The 23,025-nt window shown below is 46.3% G+C and overlaps 1 protein-coding gene, 1 long non-coding RNA gene and 1 pseudogene across 3 annotated transcripts; 2 read left to right on the forward strand and 1 right to left on the reverse strand.

The window, feature by feature from the left end:
- Positions 1-426: 426 nt before the first annotated feature.
- Positions 427-4,895, reverse strand: LOC101754375 (PHD finger protein EHD3). 2 transcript variants are annotated; one of them, XM_004972373.3, is made up of 6 exons: positions 4,450-4,895; positions 3,970-4,158; positions 3,516-3,866; positions 2,030-2,119; positions 1,847-1,891; positions 427-1,758 (listed from the first exon to the last, which is right to left on the reverse strand). In XM_004972373.3, the coding sequence occupies exons 1-6, from the start codon at positions 4,615-4,617 to the stop codon at positions 883-885; spliced, it is 1,719 nt and encodes a 572-aa protein (XP_004972430.1). In that variant the 5' UTR covers positions 4,618-4,895; the 3' UTR covers positions 427-882. The 2 variants fall into 2 exon arrangements, with proteins under 2 accessions (XP_004972430.1, XP_012702115.1); XM_012846661.2 differs by having other exon boundaries at positions 3,970-4,164; positions 4,450-4,894.
- Positions 4,896-8,250: 3,355 nt separating this feature from the next.
- Positions 8,251-8,630, forward strand: LOC111257553. The gene is made up of 3 exons (XR_002678024.1): positions 8,251-8,322; positions 8,443-8,514; positions 8,610-8,630. It is a non-coding gene; the product is annotated as an uncharacterized LOC111257553 (long non-coding RNA).
- Positions 8,631-14,213: 5,583 nt separating this feature from the next.
- Positions 14,214-17,127, forward strand: LOC101780993 (annotated as a pseudogene).
- Positions 17,128-23,025: the final 5,898 nt, after the last annotated feature.

Here is a 23,025-nt window from a genome sequence, read left to right on the forward strand (position 1 = left end):
CGACATCAAGTAGGTACAGCAGGCACTTGCTCCATTAGGAGTTAGGACGACTACACACATGCACACACATGGGACACACCCAGCTTTTCTCCCTAAGTACCATCAAGCTTATCAAGAAATGATTCAAACTCCCTCCCTATTGTCTAACAAATTTAGGCACCACATCAAGTACATTGCATTGACACCAGGGGAATACATACAGTACAAACATTTTCTCCCCAGCACATAAAAGACGACGATGGTTGTTTCCATCAATGTCTTCCAAGTTCCTAACCATTCAGCCGGATATATAGGAGAAAGGAGACCCCAGCTTCAGCCTTCTGCAGAGTCTTCAGGGTTAGGTACATAGGTTACCAAGCCATCACAATTCACACACAAGATGAAGGTGTTGCTGTACCACTTATGGATTCAGCTGGCGACATATCATCCACAAACCTCCACAAGCATCAACCACAGCCTATGCAAAATCATATAAATACACACGTTTTGTCCAACAAAAGAAACGGTGAGCAACATGTACAAAACAAACATGTCAACAACAAGGGTGTCAGGTGCTGCCACAAGGTAATGGAAGGCGCACACACACACACACACACAACATCACAGCAAAACAACAACCACCTACTCAGAATAACCAAAAGAATTCAATTCAGAAAAAAGAGAACAGAACAGGGAATCAACATTTCATCTCCAGCTACATACGCTGCCATCTCATCTTCACCAGCCAACAAGCTGTCTTCCTGTGTATACACAACCCATTATTCAAGCTGTCAGAGTAATGTATACCCCTTTAGAGGGACCAAAGAATCCTTTCCTTTCTTTCACCCTAAGCCTGTGAAAGCACCACCTCTCAAGCTGATCCACGCTGCTGCTGCTCTTCTGTTACTTAGTCTCTGGAGCACCACTTGCCACCACCTTCGACCTTTTGGCACCAGGAACATGCATGACAGTCTCCAGGACCGACTTCTCATACTTCTGCATTGCATCCATCGACCTTCGCGCACTACACGATGTGCAGTACCACGAACCTTTTGGGATATCAATGCGCGGCGGATTCATGCAGTATATGTGATAAGCATCATCGCAGCCATCACACAAGACCGTCCATTCGTCGTCCTTGGCCTTGAAGCAGCCTCTGCACAGGCAAGATGGGCAGTACCAGCATGCTCGGTTCTTTTGCTTCTGAATTGCAATCTGGCTTTCTTTCAGGCACAGAACATGATAGAACTTGTAAGCACAGTAAGGATGGCCGCATACCAAGAACTTCTTGTCTTCATCTTCACATGTGCCACAATGCTTGCACAAGTTTGATAGCGCAGTAGTTGAGAGGTCTGGTTCACTATCTCCATCCATGCTTGAGACTGAGCTCTCCTGTGTTTTGACTGCCAACTCAGTTCTACTAACATCCTCAGGATTTTCTTCTGGCACCTTGACCTCAAGCCATTCGCATACATCGCAATCTTCATGCGATCTGCCATTGTTGTTATTCTTTATAGCTGCATCTAATTCATTGCAGGTGGGACAGAACCATTTTGCTGGGACATCATCAATGGCAGGCTTGAGACATGAAACATGGAAGGCGGCTTCACATCTATCACAGATAATTCTGCCTTCGCTGTCTGCCTTTCTGCCACAATCCTTGCAAATTCCATCCAATCCAGATGTCCCACTTCGTTTTGGTATGGTAGAATGGCCAGAATCACATGGGGGAGTCGACTCCCTCAGGGTTTTGTGGGCAACACCAACCAAACTTGTTTCCTAATGAAGAATGCAATTAGTAACAGAATTTTACAAATACTAACAATGAAACATTGGTTAGCAGACATGCTCATAGCACACCACTCACCTCTATCTTGTGCTCGGTCATATCAATTTCTGAAACGCCAGAAGCCTACAAAGAATATTTCTATTAGCAATGGCCAGCATGAAAGGAGTGATTTCAACAATATGATAGTGTCTCTCGAGTCAAAATCCATCCATCTCGGAGCTAGCACCATCATTTATCACTAACAAAAAACTAACAGCTTACCTGCTTTTGACAAGAAGCTTGTGAAATGACTGAAAGACTGCTCGCCAGACCAACCATTTCTTGGCCAACTTGTTCAAACTTCTTCCATATCTGCATAATAAACAAATATAAATACATAGTAAAAGAAGTGTTGATGATATGTTCCCACCTGAATGTTTAAGGTAACTTCTAAGGATGTTTGGTACATGGATACAACAAACAAACAAAACTACAGTTGAGAAAAATGAAAAACAAATATAAGAGAACAGCTTTGGCCTTTGAGATACATAGGAGGTACTAACATGTAAACAAATCTAATCATTCATCACTTGCCCCCAAAAACATTAAGGGTGTGATTGGTTTCGTATCACAGTATCCTGGCTCGCACCACGCATGCAGGCCTGTGCTGGCCAGGCCTGCCAGATGCAGCCGGTTTTTGTTTGCTTGCCTGCACCCAGACAGCCAGGACAGGTTCAGAGCCTGATTGGATACCCACACCCAGCCATTAGCCAATCCGATTTTTCTCACTGCACTCTTGGCCCGCGCGCTCGCCTGCACCACGTGAGCCAGGCCCGCGGGAAACGCCCGCTCGCCACGTTTCTTCGAGCCAGGCTCTAGCCTCCTTTTTGCATCCATGGAGCCTGGCTCCGGGGCCTACACAGGCAACCAATCAGTCTCCCCTGCATCCACAGAGCCTGACCGGGGAGCATGCGGGCAACCAATCAGCACTTAAGGTCACGTTCCCCCTTTTGCCTTCTTCCATTTAAGAAAAGAAGTGAACAAGGTAAATAAAACCTTCCTCACAATACATGGTTTAAATCTACTTATTGAGCACTAGTGCACAGCAGCATGCTACAGCCCATGTTAGATTTATGTGCATTCATTAATGCCATCCGCTGATGGGTCAAGGTCAAGCTTGCGCCTTGTGGTCCACATAAAGTGAGAGGCCCAAGGGAATCGGCAAGGCGACGCTTCAGGGCAGTGGATGATGTGGGTGGAGAGAAACATAGCATGAATTCATGAAGACAGGGCAGCAGATCCCTTCCCACGAAAAACAGATATTAGGTGTCCTTCGTAGGAAAGGAGGCACTACATCTCAGAGTTGCCTTGAGTCAGTAGAGAAACATGGCTATGTGGTTAGCCAGTCACATATATGCTGTTTTGGTTGAGCACACCTATTCCAGCTACAATGGCGTAGGAAAAACATGCACCCTTCTTCCCATGATTCTATTGTTTAAAACTTGGATTTTCAGAAGAATTTCGAAGGGGCAACCAATGTGCTGGAAAACAGGACCGAACAGGCCACCAACATGGAAAGAATCATTCCATCTACTACGACATTTTAAATCTATGTGATCAAACAGACAAGTGACGGGTAAGATATTGAAATCTTGAGCGTTAAAAGAACCTTGGCTCCGAAAAATAAGTGCAGCTACATCTTTATCTATATCAGAGGAAACAGTACCCAATAAAAATGAAGGAATGCATGAAACAAAAAAACAGGTACCTGTTTGATATCATGGTCAAGCAGCGCAGGATTCTGTGCATAATCTCCATTTTTCATCTTGGCATCAATTTTTTGCAAGCCAATCACATCTTCATCAGGCTTATTGACATTGAAAGTTGCAAGTAGCAAATCACAGAACAAGGCAAACTTCTCAGAGACTAGAATGTCAAAGAGAGCATTATGGCAGATTGCCTTGTTGGCTTCCAATGATGCTGCAGTTCCATCTTCTAACTTAACTAAGGCGCCATTGTTTGCAGCTGCATCTTCTGCCTTAACCAAGGCACCATTATTCTCTATGGCATGTACCACTCCACTTGGGTCCTCTCTGCCTTGGCCCTCACCTAGGCTCCCCTGGTAGATACAGAAAAACAAAAGAGAAGCTTTTGTTAGGGAAGAAGGAAACGAAGGTACTCGTTAACCAAGTTTGTTCAATCTGAAGAACGGGATTACTGACATTTTCCAGGGGCTGGCAGCTATTATGTCTGAGTGCATCACGAATGCAGCTCTGAATCCCTCCAGAGCCCTGGCTCACCGCAGGGGATTGCAGGAGGCCCTCCAGCGTGTCCCTCCAGCTTCTCCAGTGCCTGGCGAGCATCCGGTAGGCACCTTGCTGAGAATTGCTGGCGTGGGGCACCATGCTCATCTGATTCTGCGCGGGAAGAAAGCAGATAAATCTTGGGAAGCACAAGCCATGGCTGCAAGAGGAGGACAGAGAATTCCAGGACAACCTAGCCTAGACCAAGAATTGCTACATGAAAAGGGAATCTTGGAAACGAAATCTTGCGGCATAGGGTAGAAACGAAATCTTGGCGGGCTGAAGGCACCCCGAAGCCGGGCAGATGCTCTACCAAACCAAATCCATCCGCCGGTAGCAAAGGAAGAAGAAGCGGGGAGGGAAAGAAGATCCGGCTAGGGCTAGGAGGGGAATGCGTACCTGGTCGGGGCCGGATGCGACGGCGCTGCCCTCAGCAGGTTTGGCGCTAGTGGCGCGGCGGCGTCGCTTGTAGGTGAGGAGGTCGGTCTGGAGCAGGTCCCCCGCGGCGCGGCGCTTGGGAGGCGGGGCAAGGGGCGGGCGGCGGCTGGCGGCGCCGTCGGAGGCCATACGCGGGGGCAAGCTAGAGCATGCCCCAGGACCAAGAAACGGCGGCGAGATCGGAATGGGAAGCGCGAGGAGGAAGAGAGGTGAGGGGGCGCGAGGGGGAGGCGGGAGAGGAGTTAGGGTTTGCGGGGAATTTTGGAGATCTCGCGCGGCAAGCCGGGGAAGAGGAGGGGGAGCGCACGCCGGAGAGGAGGGTAAGCGCGGGATGGATGAAAGTGGTGCGGGAGAACCGAGCGTCAGTCCAAATTGGAGGAGCGGGGGAAGGGAAAACCGCCATCCCCCACCCAAAACCTCTCTCCTCTTCTTCCTGCCATAGTGCCGTACCATACATTCTTATTCATATTCTCTTTAGTTCAATATATATCGCCGATTCTTACTCGGTTAGAACGATGGTTTACCAAATCGATTGAACAATAACAGATGATGATTACGATGGAAGAGATACCATAATTGATAAATAAGTGCAGCAGCAGTTGAAGCTTTGATCATCAACGTAACCAGACATTACGTAGGGCTTCCCATGCAGTGCGGGAGTGAAAACCGCCAAATGGTAGAGTGCGGAAAAAGAAATTGGTGTGTAAGTTATGCCGGTAATTGTTACCGTTACAAATGGACATGTGGCGAGATATTATTTTTTAATTAATGCCTCACGAGAAGAATGTTTTTCCCATAAAGTTCCCATTTAATAATACAACGATTCTTTTGTCGTCTTCGTGATGTTTGCCCTTAAAAACCTAGTAAACAAAAGGTTGGTTTTGGAGTGACGACAAGAGACTCCTTATTGACCATTTTAATTCCAGAAAGAGGGAAGAGAATTGATGACTATGAGATGTAATAATCAAATAGTTGGGAACAACAATTTAGAGCAATTGCTCTAGCTATTTTTGGAGCCAACCTCCCCCCCCCCCCACCCCACACCATTTCTAAAATAAAAATTGAAATTTGAATCATGCAATCCTCATATTTGTCCATTAACCAACCCTAAGACTTTCATGCTTAAAATATGATGTGCAAGGGTCAAGATGTTCTAAGGTCTGCTTCTAAAAGCTTTGGGATAGGAAACGAAGGTTGGTTTTGGAACGACAACAAGAGCTTCCAATTTTCACCCTTTAAATTCAAAGAGAGGGTGAGGATCGGATTAAACGCAATGGCAAGGTAAGAGGTAGAAAAGTGCCTTCCACATGCACAGTGTTGTTTTCCTTTTGATAGAGGGCATAGTGGTCAACAAATTTGGATTACATATCCAAACCAAGAACATGGTGTGAGATGGGGTGGGGGGTTATGTCTTAGTTGCCTTTTTTTCTATTTTGTCATTGATTTTTGAACATCGGATGCTCATGTAATGTACAGGATCCTGCTGTTTCCGTTCAGTGTCCCCCTTCCTTTCCTCCCGTCATCACCCGTCCACCATCATTAGTGGTCACCACCTCTCTACCCAACAACTTCCTTTTTAAGCCCAGGATCTGCCATGTTTCCAGGAACATACTGTCTAATTGGGTTAGGACAAACTAGTCTTTTTACATCATGTATCGCCCCCACTGGGATTACAAATTCAGATCAGAGCGCTAACAAGTGTAAGCTGCTTTGGGTTCGGTTTTGCGACTAGCCTTCCCTCCGATTGACCTTTCAATGGTACAAAATGAAGGGAAAGGGTACACTAACGATAGCGCGGGTGCGCGATTGGGCGAGCGTCCGGGGACGTCCTGTCCCATCGCCGGTGGTGAGTGGCTGGCGGCGCTGCGCCAAGGGGCCGCCGCGACACGCCGTGCGCGATCACCCCCTAATCGTGTGCATATGCGTTCGCGGTGGCATGCATAGGCAGCGGGTTTGGGACAATTTTGCTTCAAATTTTGAATTCGAGCTTCAAAAATTCCAAATATAAAAGTTTGAGCTGGGATTATAAGCTACACTTTTTACCAAAGCCAACCAGTGAAACTCTCAACAGATTTGGAGTTTAAGTTGAGCAAAGTTTGGCAGAACGTCGGCTTGGGCTGATTTTGAATTTATCCCCAAATTTGGCTGATTTGGATTTAAAATTTGAAGGCCTTCCACACAAAATCAGTGTAAGCTCAAATAACAAAAGTTGTTTTTTTTTAAAAGTTCCACAACTTTCATATTGGCCAAAAGTTAAGTTATTATATAAAATTTCATTTTTAACTTCTACCCCCATTTAATGCTTTTTAGGGCATTTTTCAACACTTAGTGAATTTTCCACTTGCACAGTGTGCAAGGTCTCCACTGTTTCCGCTCCACTCCGATTCAGCCCCCAAAATGGCTGAGAGATCGCCGGCCGCCGCTCACCACCGCTGCTGCTGGGGGCGTACCGTTGCTCTTCGACGGAGGAGACGCTCGGGTATCTCTTGCCGGACGGAGGAACGAGGAGTGCTCCGCTTGCTTTCCGACTTCAAGCCCGAGGTTTTGCTTCGACACGAGCAGGAGGATGAAGAGGCACCAAGGGAAGGGAAGGGACGCCCGGAGTGAGGCGGAACTCCGGCGAGGCGACGCGGAGGTGCGGGGGACCGGGTCGCCGATCGGTAATTTTGCAAATGACCCTCGTGATCCGATTTTTTGTAAAATACCTCTATTATTTTCATTTAACCTCAGCCATTATTGATCGTGATCCGATTATTTGCAAATGCACCCTATTATTTTCATTTAACCCCCAGTTCGATCCGATTATTTGCAAATGCGCCCTATTATTTTGATATAGCCCCCCGGTTCAGATCCAATCCTGCTCTCCCGCCCTTCAGGCTCCACCAGCCGCCGCCGCCGCCGCCTTCCACCCCGCCGCCCCGCGACCGCTAGGAAGTACACAATCCCTCCCATCTAATGCACAAACCCCCTGGTCGCTTATGCCTGTGCCTATTGCCTAAGGCACTAGATATCTTGCCCAGGGAGTCTCAGACCTTAATATGTTCAGCGTGCGTAAAGTTTTCTCAAATTCATGCTGACTTCAGAATCTGTCATGAGTAATCAAAGTCATTAAGTAACCGGATTCATCCAATGTGATCCCTCCATGAGACTTGCAAGATTAACTCTGCTTAACATTTCAGGGACTTGAGAATAAAATTACTTAACTGGGCCGTTACCAGCATTCATTGGAGAACTAACTGCTCTGGAATCCATGTAATACTCTGAACTCAAAACAGTGATGCAGTTCCTGCATTCAAGCAATCTTACATTCTTTTCCTTGTAAATCACAAGGACTGTCGGCATCAATGCATTATCTGGACCTATCCCAAAGGAGCTTGGAAATCTTGTCTTTTCCTTGTAAATCACAAGGACTGTCGGCATCAATGCATTATCTGGACCTATCCCAAAGGAGCTTGGAAATCTTGACTAATGTTGATGCTCAGTTACTATCATGCATCTGTTGTTATACTTGCCTTTCACTTGCACGAAAGTCATGCGGCTGTATGCATGTAGTGTGCCTCTCAAGCATTATGGCATTATATTGAATATGATCTGATCTCAAAAGTTAATATAATATTGTGGAAGTGAGAATCTGATGGAAAAAAATGAGCATCGTCCCCATCAAATATTCATCAGCTTTTCAATTGCCTAAAAGTACGTAACAACACTTTGTTTTGGACATTTCTTTGGAGCTAACCTAGTTTAATTAATTATTTCTTTCAGGGCATTGGGCTCAAACAATTTTAACGGCACACTTCCTGATGAGCTGGGCAAATTGACAAAACTTAGACAAATGTAAATCATCTATTTGGTCGCTTTACATGTCTTCATAATCACCTATGCTTTCGTTACTGTTTAGAGTGATAACTTTATGCATGAGACAACTGAAAAATGTTATCCATCTTTGAGCTGCAGATACATTGATAGTAATGACTTCAGTGGTCCTCTACCATCGACATTGTCACAACTGAAGAACCTCTCAGTCTTGTAATTTTTTAAAATGAGATATCAACTCGTAAATTTCTTCTTTCTTCTGAGGTAGAAACCAATAATCTTGCACACCCTTGTCATCATGCATCCAGGTGGGCATCAGACCATAATTTCACTGGGGAGATACTTGATTATCTCGGGAGCTTGACTAACTTGACTGAACTGTAAGATCTATATTTGACAACCACTAAGGTCTTAATATTTTTCAAATTGTTTTCTCAACAGTAATAGTAAGGAAAGTTATTCATTGTTCTGGAGAAGTGCAAGACATTGCATATCTACGGATCTACCTGCATCATCGGTTTCTATAGCACAATTACATTTATCATGAGGAACTAGCTTAGGTATTACTACTTTACTGACCAGATATCTATGAATTTCCAGGAGGCTCCAAGGGAATATTCACCTGAACTTATACTCTGTTGTACATTGCAGTTATACTACTGCCCAGAATGACATCTTGGTGGCGGGCCGGTTGCTGCGGTGGGTTGGGCCGGAAGGCCGGCCTGGCTGGAAAGAGGAGCCTGCTGATGGCTTGGGCCGGAGCGGCCTGAGAAGGTAAGGGGTGGCGGCCTGCGGGCCGGTTGCTGCGGCGGGTTGGGCCGGAAGGCCGGCCTGGCTGAAGAGGCATGGCGAGAAGCGGGTGGAACATGGAATTTTTTTATTTTTTTATTTTTTTTACGAATTTGTAGAAATATACAATGGAATCAAAAATTTGCAAAAACAGGATTATACCGCGGCTGAAACGACGGTAGAGTCCTTGTACCGACACCCACGTGCGGGCTTATGTTGTCAGATGAAACGACGGTAAGGGGCGGTAGGGTACCCTGCCTGTTTGGTGACGTCGTTTCAGCGACCGAACGACAAAAGGGACCGAACGACTTGAGGATAAAAAAAGATCCGCCCCGGCTCTCCACGACACGGAGAGCTGACACGATGTTGTTATCCTCGTATAAAAAAAGCTCCAAAGCGAGAAAAAGGCATAAACAGGAGAGCCATGCAGTGCGTTGTCACCGTCTAAAGGGGGTGTTTGGGAGGAGGCTAAATTTCAGATTTTAGCTCTCTCCTCCCAAACACCAGGGCTAAAATGGAGGGGCTAAACATTAGCCCCCATAATTCATTAGCCCCTCCAAGAGGTGCTAAAATGGGCTAAAGTGGGCTAAAAGTGGTCCCCTCATACCAATTTCCACCCCCTGCCCCCTCTCTCCTCCCCGCATCGCCCGACTCCGCCTCGCCCGACTTCGCCTCGCCTCGCCGGCCCCACCACTGCCGGCGCCACCTCCGCCTCGCCTCGTCGGCGCCACCTCCGCCTTACCTCGCCGGCCCCGCCACCACCGCCGCCGCCTTTGCCGGCCTCCCCTCTGCCGGGTCCTGCCGCCACCGCCGGGCTCCCCTCCGCCGTGCCCCGCCGCCTCCACCTCCGCCGGGCTCCCTTCCGCGCCGGCCGACCCCATCTCCTCCAGCCGGACCCGCCGCCTCCGCCCACCCCCGTGGCCTCCGGTGACCCCGCCGCCTCCGGCTGCCCCCGCGGTCTCCGGCGACCCACGCTTGGGAGGATTTTGTGTGCTGTGCTGCCGATTGCATGAGGAAGAAGGAAGAAAATGGGAGGAGGGGAAGGTGGGGGTATTGTTGTCTTTTATCCATCAAAGTGCTAAAATTTAGCCTCCCATCCAAACACTTCAGGTGCTAAACTTTAGCCCTTTCATTTGAGTAGGCTAAACTTTAGCCCCTTCCTCCCAAACAGACCCAAAGATCCCATGCAGAGATCGCACGCTAGCTTTCGTTTGGTAGTGTCGTCACCATCTAACATCTTCAGTCTAGGAATTTGGTGGACAACCGTTGAGCGGTAAGGCGCTACCGCCAGCTGAAACGGCGGTAAGGATCCTACCGTCATTTCACCCGGCGGCATAAGTCCACTTGTAGCCATTTTTTATTTCACTATATATTTCTGCAAATTCATAAAAAAATAAAAAGTTTGTAAGAGGGCTTTGTGGAGAACTGTCCAGAAGCTGAGTGTTTCCAAAATGTGAAGGTCTTGTGATCATGGTTGTAGATCAATGTCTTTTCTCCAAGGCATCTAGCAGTAGGAGCGTGTAGGTGGTCAATCAGGAGCTCTATGATATATACTCATAATTAGTATCCAAACATTCGATGTGACAGTGTAGTATAGTTTAGCATGAGCATCCAAACACGCAAAGATGATTGGCTTCCCACATTTGGTGAGATCTTACGTGAAAAGGGAGAGAGAGAGAGGATTAGCAGTTTACACCGAGCTGGCTGAGTTGTGAAAAGCTCGGGTGTAAGTTAGAGTTAGTCATGTTAGATTTTTATTATGCTATTTATATACTAGCTTTAGTTTGTATTTTTTGATCTAATCCAAAAATACAAACTTACCTTTGAGATCTAAATTAAATCAAATAAAATCCAAATCACTTGTGCAAGCATGTTTTAAATTTAAATGCATAATTTAATTACTACCTTTTTCAATTTAGAGGAAAGAATTGAGGGTTGACCTTAAATTTTACCAAGTATTTATATGCTTCACATAATCAAACAAAAAGTTTTCATTTTTGCAAAAATTAGCACAATTAATATCACTCAATTTTGAGGGATATTACACTTTTGTCATGATTTAAAGTTGGCCCGTGAATAAAAGGGCTTTAGTCCCGACGCAACCCTCCATGTCTCCGTACACACGAGTGGACTTGTTGAATGATCGGCTCAGAAAGAGTGCCTTGCCTTCAGGTAGTGTATCACGATCCGTGACTGAAACCCATCTGCCAGCATCGATGTCCGCCTTGAAGATCTTGACCTTGCAAGTGTACTTGGGGTCAAATGGAGATGATTCATCAGCAGCATCTGCAATTACCTTGAGGGACACTGAGAATAGCTTCCTGTGGTACCGTAATCCCAGAGAGTTGTGGTGCTGTAATCCCAGAGCCGAGCGGCCACCCGCCGCTGTCGGGTGCCCACAACGAGTACTGCCTCCGGAGCTCCTGGATCTTCGGCTGGATCCGCTTCCACACGAACTCAACCTCCATGATGGGCGCCCCCACCGCGACGGGCGATAGTGGGGGTATGGGCCCCGCAAGCGCTGACACCGACGTGAGGAGGTGCTCAAGCTCATAGTCGGCGGCCATGGCGAGCAGCGGGAACGCGGGGCCTGACGGCGAGGAGGAGGAGGAGAAGCTCCTGGTGCGCGGCCATGGCGAGCGGCGGGCGTCCGGGGGCGGTGGATGGAGGTGGAGGAATTGCGCAAGTGTGTGCGGGAGAAAAAATAAAACGGGATGAAACGAACCGGTATGTCCGTAATTTATGGTAGGTGGGTAATTTTTTACCCTAAAATCACTTGAAAACAGGGGAAGGTGCCTTTTGTTTTGTACCGGAGCAAAAGTAACTTTTGGGCAAAAGCACATGTGGCTTTTAGGTTAGCTTTCGACTTTTGCAAAAGTAAAACCAGGTTGAAAAACTCAATCAAATGTACCCTAATAAACTTGCGGACGCAGACTTAACTATAAAACTGTTGTGCAAGGTCTGGAAGCAAGTACACCGCGGAATTCAAAGTATTTCTTCTGACCAACTCGCACAGGTCAAGAGCATAGTTCGTGGCTATTCCAAGAAATCGTACGAAGATAAAACCTTTTCTTCGCTACTGTCATCATCAGAATGAGGTGACATGATTTAGTAGCTCATATAAGATGTAGGCATGTAGCGTCTAAACGACTTTAATAGTTCGGCATGCACCCACCCATCAACTTTCAGTGCTCTCTTTTGTAAGGATTAATTCATTGTTTATTGTTGGCTAAAATGATGACCATGAACATATTCTCAAGAGTTTCTGTGCCCGTTTAAGACATTTGAAGGTTAAAGAAAGCACCATCAACAAGAAACAGATTTGTAAACACAGAGGGAAGGGTCAATCTCCCCCTACACGGATGCATTGAACAAACTATTATTGATGCTTTGAACAAAATCTAGTGCTGCTTGTGCGTCAAACCACGAATTTTGGAGGGAAAAGCCATGTCAACCACTTATCATCAGCCCGTATTCTCTGCCATGGAAGGCTAAACGGCCTGCAAGACGAGGATCTGGTGTCGAATACTTGGTCCACATCCACAAAATATATGCAACCCTCCTTCATGTCTCCATACATACGGGTGGACTTGCTGAATGATCGGCTGAGAAAGAGTGTCTCGCCTTCAGATAGCGCATCACGACCCGTGACTGAAACCCATCTGCCGGCATCGATGTTCGCCTTGAAAAGCTCGACCTTGCGAGTGTAATCGGGTCAAATGGAGGTGATTGCACCTGCCGCCTCACCATGAGCAACTCTTGGCCGCCGCATGACTCGACAAGGAACCTACTGGTCGTGATGTAGTCCTTGGGTTCATACGGCACCTCCTCGTCCACCCCAACCTCGTCATCGCTTGGAACCAGCTGGCCATCATCAGGATTGAAGCTATCATCGCCACCACCATCATCGGTATCGTAGTCGTCATCCATCCAGCTCCACGGGTCTTCTTCACCATCAGCTAACGGGTGCCTGATGACTCGCTTAAATTTGGGAATAATTGGAAATGTGCGGTAGAATACCATTATGTATCACTAGTTAGTTTCCTTTTCTTTTTGTGACGGCCCTATCCAAAGTTCAGTTAGACAGCAAAAAAAAAAAGAGTTCTATGTACAATTGTTGATTTCAGAAAAGTACAGTGAAATGATCACCGTTGCTCAATCCCGGAGGCACTTCATCCAGCGGAAAGGTGAGGTTAAGCCGGGGGTCAGTAACAAGCTCAGTAGTATGCAGCAACAACGCTCTAAAAACAGGGGCGTAGCCGGAAACTTGATTTTTCCATTGTTAGGGAGGCAACAGTGGTAAAAAAAATTTTCAAAAATTTGATAGAATTCAAAAAATATTAGTGGAAAATTGGAAGCCATAGGGGGCCGTTGAGCTGTGGCGCTCAGGTTTGTTACTCCGCTTGTGGTATGCTGACAGGATCTCCTGTTCTCGAGACAGGCACGAGGCCAGAGCTATACCAACTACTAAATCAAAAAACTATACTAGTTTCGTAATACAAAGGTACGCAACTCTCTTACATATTCTCGATAAAAAAAAGAAACTATACAATACCACACATGTAGAAAGCAGGCACGGCTCAGCCGCATGTAGCAGTAAGCAGTATCGATGGACGACCATTTCTTTTTCTTTTTTTTATCCATTTCATTCATTGACCAAACTCAATCGTGTTACTAGTTGGAATCGATCAGAGAAATTGACTAGCAATGCTATTTACAACAAAATACTATCTTCAAATGAAAAGAGATACCATATATGTTGTATGAAAGTAATGCAAATGATGGTTTGTCAATCTATATAAAATTCTAGGCATTTCATTCATGGTTAAAGGTAAAGAAGATTGGCCTAATAGTTATTAACAAGTCTAGATGAACTTGTTATTCGAACAGGAGGAAGGAAGTAGCTGGTTTCCCGAGCCATGCGTTCACAGGTTTTCTCCAGTCATCTGCTCCCATGACGGCTAGACGAGCACATGCCCATGCCAACTTGCACTGACCAGCTCGCGACACGCTCAAACCAGCACGTATAAAATGCCTCCTTGTAGGGGCTTAAGCACACACAACAATCGCTCAGCAGGCAGCAATTCGATCGTGTTCGACCTCCCTTCTTCATCCAAGACGGAATGGCGGCACCGTCGCGGCGGCCGACGCTCGCCGTCGTCGTCCTCGGCGCCTTTCTGTGCTCGCTGGCGGCGGCGCTCTCCTCCGCGGAGGCCAAGGTGCACCACCACACGTGGGACATCGCCTACCGCCGCAAGTCACTGGACTGCTTCGAGAAGCTGGCCGTGACCGTCAACGGCGAGGCGCCCGGCCCGACCATCCGCGCCACGCAGGGCGACACCGTCGCGGTCACCGTGCGCAACATGCTCGAGACCGAGAACACGGGCATCCACTGGCACGGCATCCTCCAGCGGGGCTCGCCGTGGGCCGACGGCACCGTCGGCGTCACACAGTGCCCCATCCTGCCCGGCGAATCCTTCACCTACAGATTCGTCGTCGACAGGGTGAGCGTGCACGTACGCCAACTGCTACAGCTACAACATTTTCATCTGAGCTGATGAGTCAACCTATCCGACGTACGACGTGGTTTAATTTTAGCCGGGCACGTACTTGTACCACGAGCACTACGGGATGCAGCGCGTCGCCGGGCTCGACGGCATGCTCGTCGTGTCGGAGTCGGACGGCGTCGTCAAGCCCTTCACCTACGATGAGGAGCCACCGTCCTCCTCATGGACTGGTGGCACAAGAGCGTCTACGAGCAGGCCGTCGGGCTCGCGTCCGACCCCCTAGAGTTCGTCGGCGAGCCACAGTCTCTGCTGATCAACGGTCGAGGAATGTTCGGCTGCTTTCCTGCTGCTCCCGGCGGCGCCTGCAATGCCTCGTGCGCCTTGCCGGCGCTGTTCACCGCCGTGCCGGGGAAGACCTACCGCGTCCGCACTCGTCGCTCAACTTCGAGATCGAGGGCCACTCGATGACGGTGGTGGAAGCCGACGGGCACTACGTGAGGCCGGTGGTCGTGGACAGCCTCTTCGTCTACTCCGGCGAGACGTACTCGGTTCTAGTCAAGGCCGACCAGGACCCGTCCCGGAACTACTGGGCCGCGTCCCACGTCGTCGGCCGCAGGCGGGAGACACCGAGCGCCCTGGCCGTCCTGAGCTACGCCGGGAACGACCCGCGGTCGCCGCCGCCAGCGGGCCCCGCGTGGGACGACGCGGCGCCCAGGGTAGCGCAGAGCAGGTCCCCCGCCGCCGCGCACCCGGACCACGTCCTCCCCGCGCCGCCGAGGCCCGACCGCACGCTCCTCCTCCTCAACACGCAGAACAGGATCGACGGCCACGTGCGGTGGGCCATCAACGGCTTGTCGCTCCGGTTCCCGGCGACACCGTACCTCGTCTCGATGAAGCGCGGGCTCCGGGGCGCGTACGACGACCAGCGCCCCCCGGCGGACGCGTACGACAACTACAGGAGCTTCGACATCGCCTCGCCGCCGGCGGCGAACGGGACGGTGGCGAGCGCGGCGTACCGGCTGGCGCTGGGGTCGGTGGTGGACGTGGTGCTGCAGAACACGGCGGCGCTCAACGGCAGGAGCGAGACGCACCCGTGGCACCTCCACGGGCACGACTTCTGGGTGCTTGGCTACGGCGAGGGCAAGTTCGAGCAGCATTCGCTGAACATCCTGAGATCAGAAGAGTCTGATCCTCTCCAAGATCAGAAGAGTCTGATCCTGTGGCAGACTACGCAGGTGTTATGGCTCGCATAGGCCGTAAAAAGAAAGCTAGCAGCATTCGCTGAACATCCTGAGCTTTGCCTGAAGGCTATTTGTGCCCTCTATCGGAAGCAAACTCAGGAGGAACAGTTGGAAAAGGCTGCTTTACTTCATAATAAGCAGGGATTTAGCCACATGGATGCCCATTGGTATGTTGCTGTGCTAACTATTTAGTTTATTTTCTTGCAGATTCATTGCTAATCAGAAGAAGCAAGGGGATGGTTGTGGAAATATTCATTTAACTAGTCTTCCTTTAGGTGAAAAAAATGATGTAAAGTCATTGGGTGGTTGCAACTTCTACTGCGTGCTCTGTTTATTTGTTTATTTCAATTTGGAAAGTAGTACTAGTACCTTATTTTCGTCCATATGTTACTGTAGTTTTTTTTTATAGCAAGATACATCACGTGGGTTGAACTGCTAAATGTGACAAAATTTCTTGTTACAACTTAATATTGTATTAGTTTAATACTCTGCATTGCTACTGAGGTATTGCCGATAATTTGATGCACATAGACACTGTAAAATAAGTAATTAACTAAAAAATCTACATAGATTCGCTAAGTTTTTTTAAAGATTGGTCATCATAACGCTCAAAAAGGTTGTCTATGGTTTTGTTCATCTAAAAGGTTTAGGTTGAGGACCTTGCTCAGGGGAAATTTCAGTGCTATGTAACTCGCACAACCATATTGATGCGTTTGCTTTAGCTCCTAGTCTACTGTAATATTCCTCTTTAAAGAGTAAAGTAGAATGAAATGATGAGCACTAAGAGAGTTTTTTCATGTTCTTAGTCTGATGATATTTTGATTACACTGTGCTGTTCATTGTATGGGATCTTGCATAGCAGAATTTCTTCTGGATGGTGATCGGGATGGTCCACTGAAGAAGACCATCGATGATTTGGAGGAGCATGATTCTGATGCTCTTGGGTTCTGTCGCAGGGTGGCTTCAAATTACTCAAAACAACTGTTTGCAATTTATCAGAACAAGGAGGACCCTTAGTTTCATCCATAGCTTTGGTAACCCGTATACCGTAGGCTTACCTTTCGTCCCTTGTAATGTTTTATCATCTGTCTGCCTTGCTGTTTTCACTCTTTTGTACATATGTGTTTAGTTATTGGATCTTCTGGAGAAGTTAGGACCGGTTAACTTTGGCCCTGATGTCTCACTAGGATGCTTGTGTAGCAAAACGAGTGTCCTATCGTGTTTGTGTTCTAGTCTTGTGGATGCTTAAGTGCCTGTGCTGCACCCCTGTTTAATACATCCTTGAGAGACTCTGCTTATTCACTTGGGGGCATGAAGCCTCCCTTCCTGCAAATGAACAATTACTTAATAATACTTCCAAAGTCATATGCACTTATGAGTGCTTTTGATCTAAGAGTTCATGATAACGTTTTTATACAAGAGATGAATTCTAGTGTAGGTTAAATATTAATAACAACTAAGGCCCATTTGGATTCTTGGAATTGAATTCCATTCTAATAATCATAATTTAGACACAAATTAATTAAGTTAGACCAATTGAATTCTTGCACATTTGAATTCTAATAATCATAACAACTAAGGCCCCATTTGAATTCTTGCACATTACAAACATAGCATGATAATTTAAAGAATCAATTTACATCTCCCACCCTATGAATTTAAGATAGACTTATATCTAAATTTTGAAAAGTTGTGGAATGTCACGTTCCAAGACAAATAGCCTACTAGATTCCAATTCCTTCAAAATGAAGGGATCCAAACGGGGCCTAATAGAATTTCAGCAGAGTCATGCAGTTGCTTTTGATGCAAAACAATAATAATTGGAACACATTGGAACACCCCCACTAATTTACCTGGCCAAGTCCATCGTAAGCTGCGGACGATCAGGGGCCTCAATGAGGTGTTATCACGTTCTTATTCTCTCAACCAGCTATCGGTGGCAGTTTTTTACAATTGTTAAATTTTGTGCAAACATTTAGAAAATAAAATAATCTCTGTACAATTTTGTGAAAAATAATACGTGCACAATTTCTGAATAAATCAACTCAAGTTGTTTGGACAATCACCATGGATTGATGGATGTCTCGCCGCCACCGGCATCTCGTTAGCGGAAAATGCAAGCATCAGTCCTTGGAGACTCAAACTGGGTGGACAAGTCTACCATAAAAAACTTGACAAATTAAACTGCGTAGCAATCACTATTATTGTTGAGAGGGTATGTTTTTATTATTGTATTTTTGTGCTAATGGTGTTGAGTGACAGATAGAGCTCTCTATTTTGTTTTCTCGTAAAGAAGAAATGGCTGTGATCATTATTCAGTCAGTGGAATCACACCTCGCATAAGGTGCTGGTGCTGCCATTGCCGAAACATTTGAGATCTCTGGGTGGTGTGGTACACACTGGTGCTGTGGCTATCATGTAAGTTGGTCTAATCCACAATCAAAAGTGATCGATCAACAGAGTGTTGGTTTGAGTTATGGTACCGTCCAGAACCATCCAGATATAAACTTGGATCCTAATCGCTCCAGTTGCTTTGAAATCTCTTCTCTACTCTAAAAAAACGCAAAGAGGCGACGTCCCATGCTAAACTGATTTTGCGCCGTCAGTTCTTTTCCCGAGCACCGCCTCAATCCCACCGCGATCCGTGTTCCTCCGATAGAACCCAGTACATGACAACCTCCCTGTTTCCCTAATCCCTAACGAGAGCTCGAGACGTCTCCCCATCGATCCCGCCGCCTCGCCTCCGCCATCGATCATGCCATCGTCGCCAACCCAAGCCGCCCTCCGCCTCCTCCACTCGGCACTGAGGTCTCTCAAGCCCGTCCTTCACCGCCTCCACTCAGCGCTGAGGTCTCTCGAGCCCATGCTGCCATCTACTTCGTCCTGGGCAAAGGATCACCATCAGACGATGGGAATTGGGAACAGGTGTCATGGTCAATGTCGTCGCTGTATCGATCCATCCTGCAACCACAAGGAACCAATATAAAGGTTAAATCTCCAGATCATCATGTGAATTTTGCCTCACCGCTCCTGCCACTTCAATTTCTCCTTGCATTGTTTTGTAGTGTCAAAATAGTGGTCGATGTGTTTAATTTGTACCTTCTCCAGAAGCTAAAGAAAGATTACATACTCCAGTGATAGAGGAATTTCCAGGTGAGTAGGATGAATACCAATTTTATCTCCCAGTTAGGGATTTTAAACTTTACTCCTCACCTCGAAATTTTACAGTGAAGTTATTTGATTCTACTTAACCGTCGACAGCACCGACATGCACTCAATTTTTTATTCAACCATCAATAAGACTCGGTGACTGAATTGTATTAGAAATCTAGGATCTTAAGAGCTTTCATCTGGCGAGTGCCGCTTTTACGTGGTAGTTCTTCTAGCGAGCATACAATTCCTAACATGGATTTTTCTAATCTAGACAGTGTGGTGCAATTGTATGTAATCAGAAAGAACAAGAAAGAATTAGTACAATCTAAGAACTGTAATCATGGGTACAATCTAAGAACTGCAGATATACATATCTTCTGATTTATTCTTGTGCTATTCAGAAACAAGAACACCAACAGCTCTAAAGCATAAATCCATTTTAAGTCAATATGCTTGTTTTTAGGTTGTGGTATAGATGCCCTAAAAAGGGTCATGGGAATCTGACATGTCAATTTATAATATGTAAGCCCATATGCTCACATGCATCATCAATATTAGTGCAGGATGATATATATGCTCTTATCGCCGCCCCAATCAAAATGATCATAATCAGCTGCATACAAAATAAATCTAAGATGAGAAAAAAGAAAGAAGATCTTTCTCACATTTTCTAATCCAATCAGACATTCGGACTAGACACTGGAAGCAACATGCACCAGATATCACATATGCTTTTAAAATTGTACTATTTTGTGTTGTATCAAGAATTACCAACATCACGGTTGCACATATGATCGACAGAGAAGGTTCTTACAATAATTGTTGCCGACAGGCCTACGTTCACGCAATCAACAGGTTTGGAAACTGTTAGCAAAAGCTAAAAGTTTGTCCTCCTGGCGTTTCAGGTTCCTCTCCTTTTGTGCAAAGACATAAGAAGTCCAGAATGCCAGAGAAGGGAAGAAAAAGGAGACAACAGTGAGTAAAACATACTGCACCAAAAGTGTTTGTCCATGGACGGAGATGGGCTACAGTTCTAAGAAATTCTCTTCATGCCCGTTTCTTCTGTATAGGAAAAGATGTGGGGTCAATTTTCCCAATCTGCAAGAAGCAAAAAATAAAATAAAATTAGAACACAAGAAAAGAACTATAAGGCACAAAGGATATGGTTCTCAGACTCTGCAAGTCCTTGGTCTAACCGTCTTAGTGTGATCAATTATCACCAATCAGAAGTGTAGCATAAGAAAAAAAGTTCCATAGCTTGAATATTACACAAATTCACAGAGGCAACCATATTTACAGATTGTGTACTAACTTGTAAGTTACCGTAGGGAACAAATCATACAAATAGATAAAGGACGACACTTGATAAGATGCATTTCAATTTCTGGTTGAGTAATGGAAGGAAAGAATCATTTCCAGTCTCATGGTCAACAAACCTATGCACCTTTATATACTGAAAGAAACTAAAAAGAAACTCGAATTGGTGACTTTTGAAGTCCAGAATGCCAGAGAAGGGAAGAAAAAGGATGGCTGACCCCTTTGTAGGTTGTTGCGGTTCAAAATGAAGCAGGCATGCAGAACATTTCATTTTTCATTCTAATAGTGTTGTCCAACAGATCCTTACGTGGAGCAACAAACTGTCATGATTCCAGATATCGATGGACATTGCTAGCATACAACACAAACTTGAATCACCAGTTCAAAGTACTGCAAAAAAATGACTCTAAGACAAAAATAAATCAAGTCATCAATTGGGCTTAGTAATGGCTAGTTGGAGCATTGGACAAGATATTATAGGTCCCATATGGAGGAATGATTACAAAACATAATGCTAGCACTGAATCTGGCTCCACTAAACTCCATTAAAGATTTGTGCTACTATGCTCGCTGAAAAAATGAATTGCAGAAACCAAGCAATATTGTAGCAGTGGAGTAGTGTGGGTGAGAGCTCGACATGTGGTGGATACAACTTTGACTCAAGTCTATGTGTACACCAAACAAGAAGGTAATCATGCAATCTAGATGCAATCTCGATGATTTCTCTAAAGGATTCAGAAATTCAATTGAAGCATTTCTTGTTAATGCTGCATTCGGCAGTGTCTATCCAATTTCCCTGAAATCATATCTTCCTCTCTTCATATCTGAAGCAACAGGATTTTTTTCCTTACACTTTTAATTATGACTGGAATGGAACCCTCAACATCTGTCAGGTATTTGTCATTTCCAGTGATGAAGGCAAGTTTATCAGCTGATTTAACCACTGCCTGTATAACACATGGGACAACATGGTTGAAATCAAATAAATGGTTCAGATATGCAATGTGTCTATTACTTTTGCCTACATACGAATGACTATTGATCAGAAATTCATGCACGCACTAACTCTGAAGACATTGATTAAGTAGTCAAATACCTTCTCCACCATGAAAGAGGGCTCTCCACTCTCGGTCTTGCGCCGCCCGATGACGGCAGCCAGCATGCCCTCTTCGATTACTTCAGCATCAGTGAAAGCAAAATCAATCTATACGTCAGTGAGCAGAGCATAGTTTCAGATGTTGTTCTTCCCGTGTTATAAGAAGAGGTTTACAGCTGATGGTTACAGGCGTACATAGAACCTGGCTCGTTGGCGCCGTGTCCCCGGCGAGGAGAGGAGGAGGGTGGGCTGGTGGCGCCGGCTGTGCAGGAAGACCGTGCCGAGGAGGAGGGCGGCGCCGGCTGCGCAGGGAGACAGAGGAGAGGAGGAGGGCGGGCGAGGCCAGTTGCGCAGGGAGAGGAGGAGGGCGGCGGCGGCGGCAAAGCAGGCAGAGCGAGTCGAGGTCAGGCAGAATGCGGGCGGCGGCGGCGTTGCAGGCCGAGCGAGCCGAAGTGATGCGGATTGCGGGTGGCGACGGCGATGCAGGGCGAGGGAGGAGGAGTAGGCGAGCGAGGGGAACATCGGATGGCGGAGCATGAAGCGTGGGGCTGGAGGAGGAGCAGCGGACGGCGCGCGTCGTGGGCTTCGAAGGGTGTTCCATTGGAGAGTGGACCGGGTTGCGCGGAGGATGCGGGAGCCAGCGGACGGTTGAACGGAGCGGAGGATAAACGACATATGAAGAATTTTCTTCTCTTTGGTTTTTTTAGGAGTAGAGAAGAGAAGAGATAGAGAAGAGATGGTTTTTTTAGAGTAGAGATAGAGAATATTCGGTCTATACGTATGTATTGCCATGACTTAGAGTTACTTATGGGTAACTAGGTTATGTTTCTTGGTTATATCGGTCGGTGTTTTCAATTTGCTTTTTTTATCCCGATTGTTATCAACACGTTTACCTGTGAACTGGTTCGGTTTGGATACCAAGTGAATTCGTGTTCATTTTCATTTTCGACCATCTTTTTATTAAGTTTATTGCAATTAGGCTTGGATGCTGAGGTAGCTTGGCTTGGCTCGTTAGCCTAACGAGCCAATACCAAATGAGCAAAATGTTTGTCTCAACTCGGCTCGTTAGTAGCTCGAGCCACCTTGTTAGGCTCGCGAGTGAGATGTTAATTTGGGATTACCATCTCAACGTATAGGAAATGTAAAAAAATAGTAATTATATAGTAAAATCCACCATGAGCACTTCGGCTAGCTCGGCTTCAATAGCTCGACTCACTATGTTGAGCCTTTAGCCTTCTAGCTGGCTAGCTCGCGGCTCGCGAGCTAGCTTGAACTAGCTCATTACTGAAACGAACAAAGTAGCTGCTCCGTTCATTAAAACATCCACCGAGCTAAGCCGAGCTACGAACGAACTGAGCCACGTTATGAATAAGATTATTTCTCATAATTTTAATGGGTTTAAGGCTTATTTAACAATAAATTTTGGAATTTTTAGAATTTTAATGTATTATTTTCATTTTAGGTGATGCCACGAATAGCAATTTTAGAGGACCACCCACATCCAATGCACATCTACTATCAGTAGATCTTAGAGAACGGGGGAGGCACCAGGATAGGGACTAATATGCTCAAATAACTATCCAAAAGAAGGAAACATTACTAAAAAACTGTCGTGAAATTG

This window comes from Setaria italica, chromosome VI (genome assembly GCF_000263155.2).
Source record: "Setaria italica strain Yugu1 chromosome VI, Setaria_italica_v2.0, whole genome shotgun sequence".
Lineage (NCBI taxonomy): Eukaryota > Viridiplantae > Streptophyta > Magnoliopsida > Poales > Poaceae > Setaria > Setaria italica.

Coding starts and splice junctions, on each gene's coding strand:
- LOC101754375 (XM_012846661.2), bottom strand. CDS start 4,617: ATGGCCTCCGACGGCGCCGCCAGCCGCCGCCCGCCCCTTGCCCCGCCT. Junction 2,120..3,515: donor TTGACCATGATATCAAACAG/GTACCTGTTTTT, acceptor TTTATTATGCAG/ATATGGAAGAAGTTTGAACA. Junction 1,759..1,846: donor TGACCGAGCACAAGATAGAG/GTGAGTGGTGTG, acceptor ATTCTTCATTAG/GAAACAAGTTTGGTTGGTGT.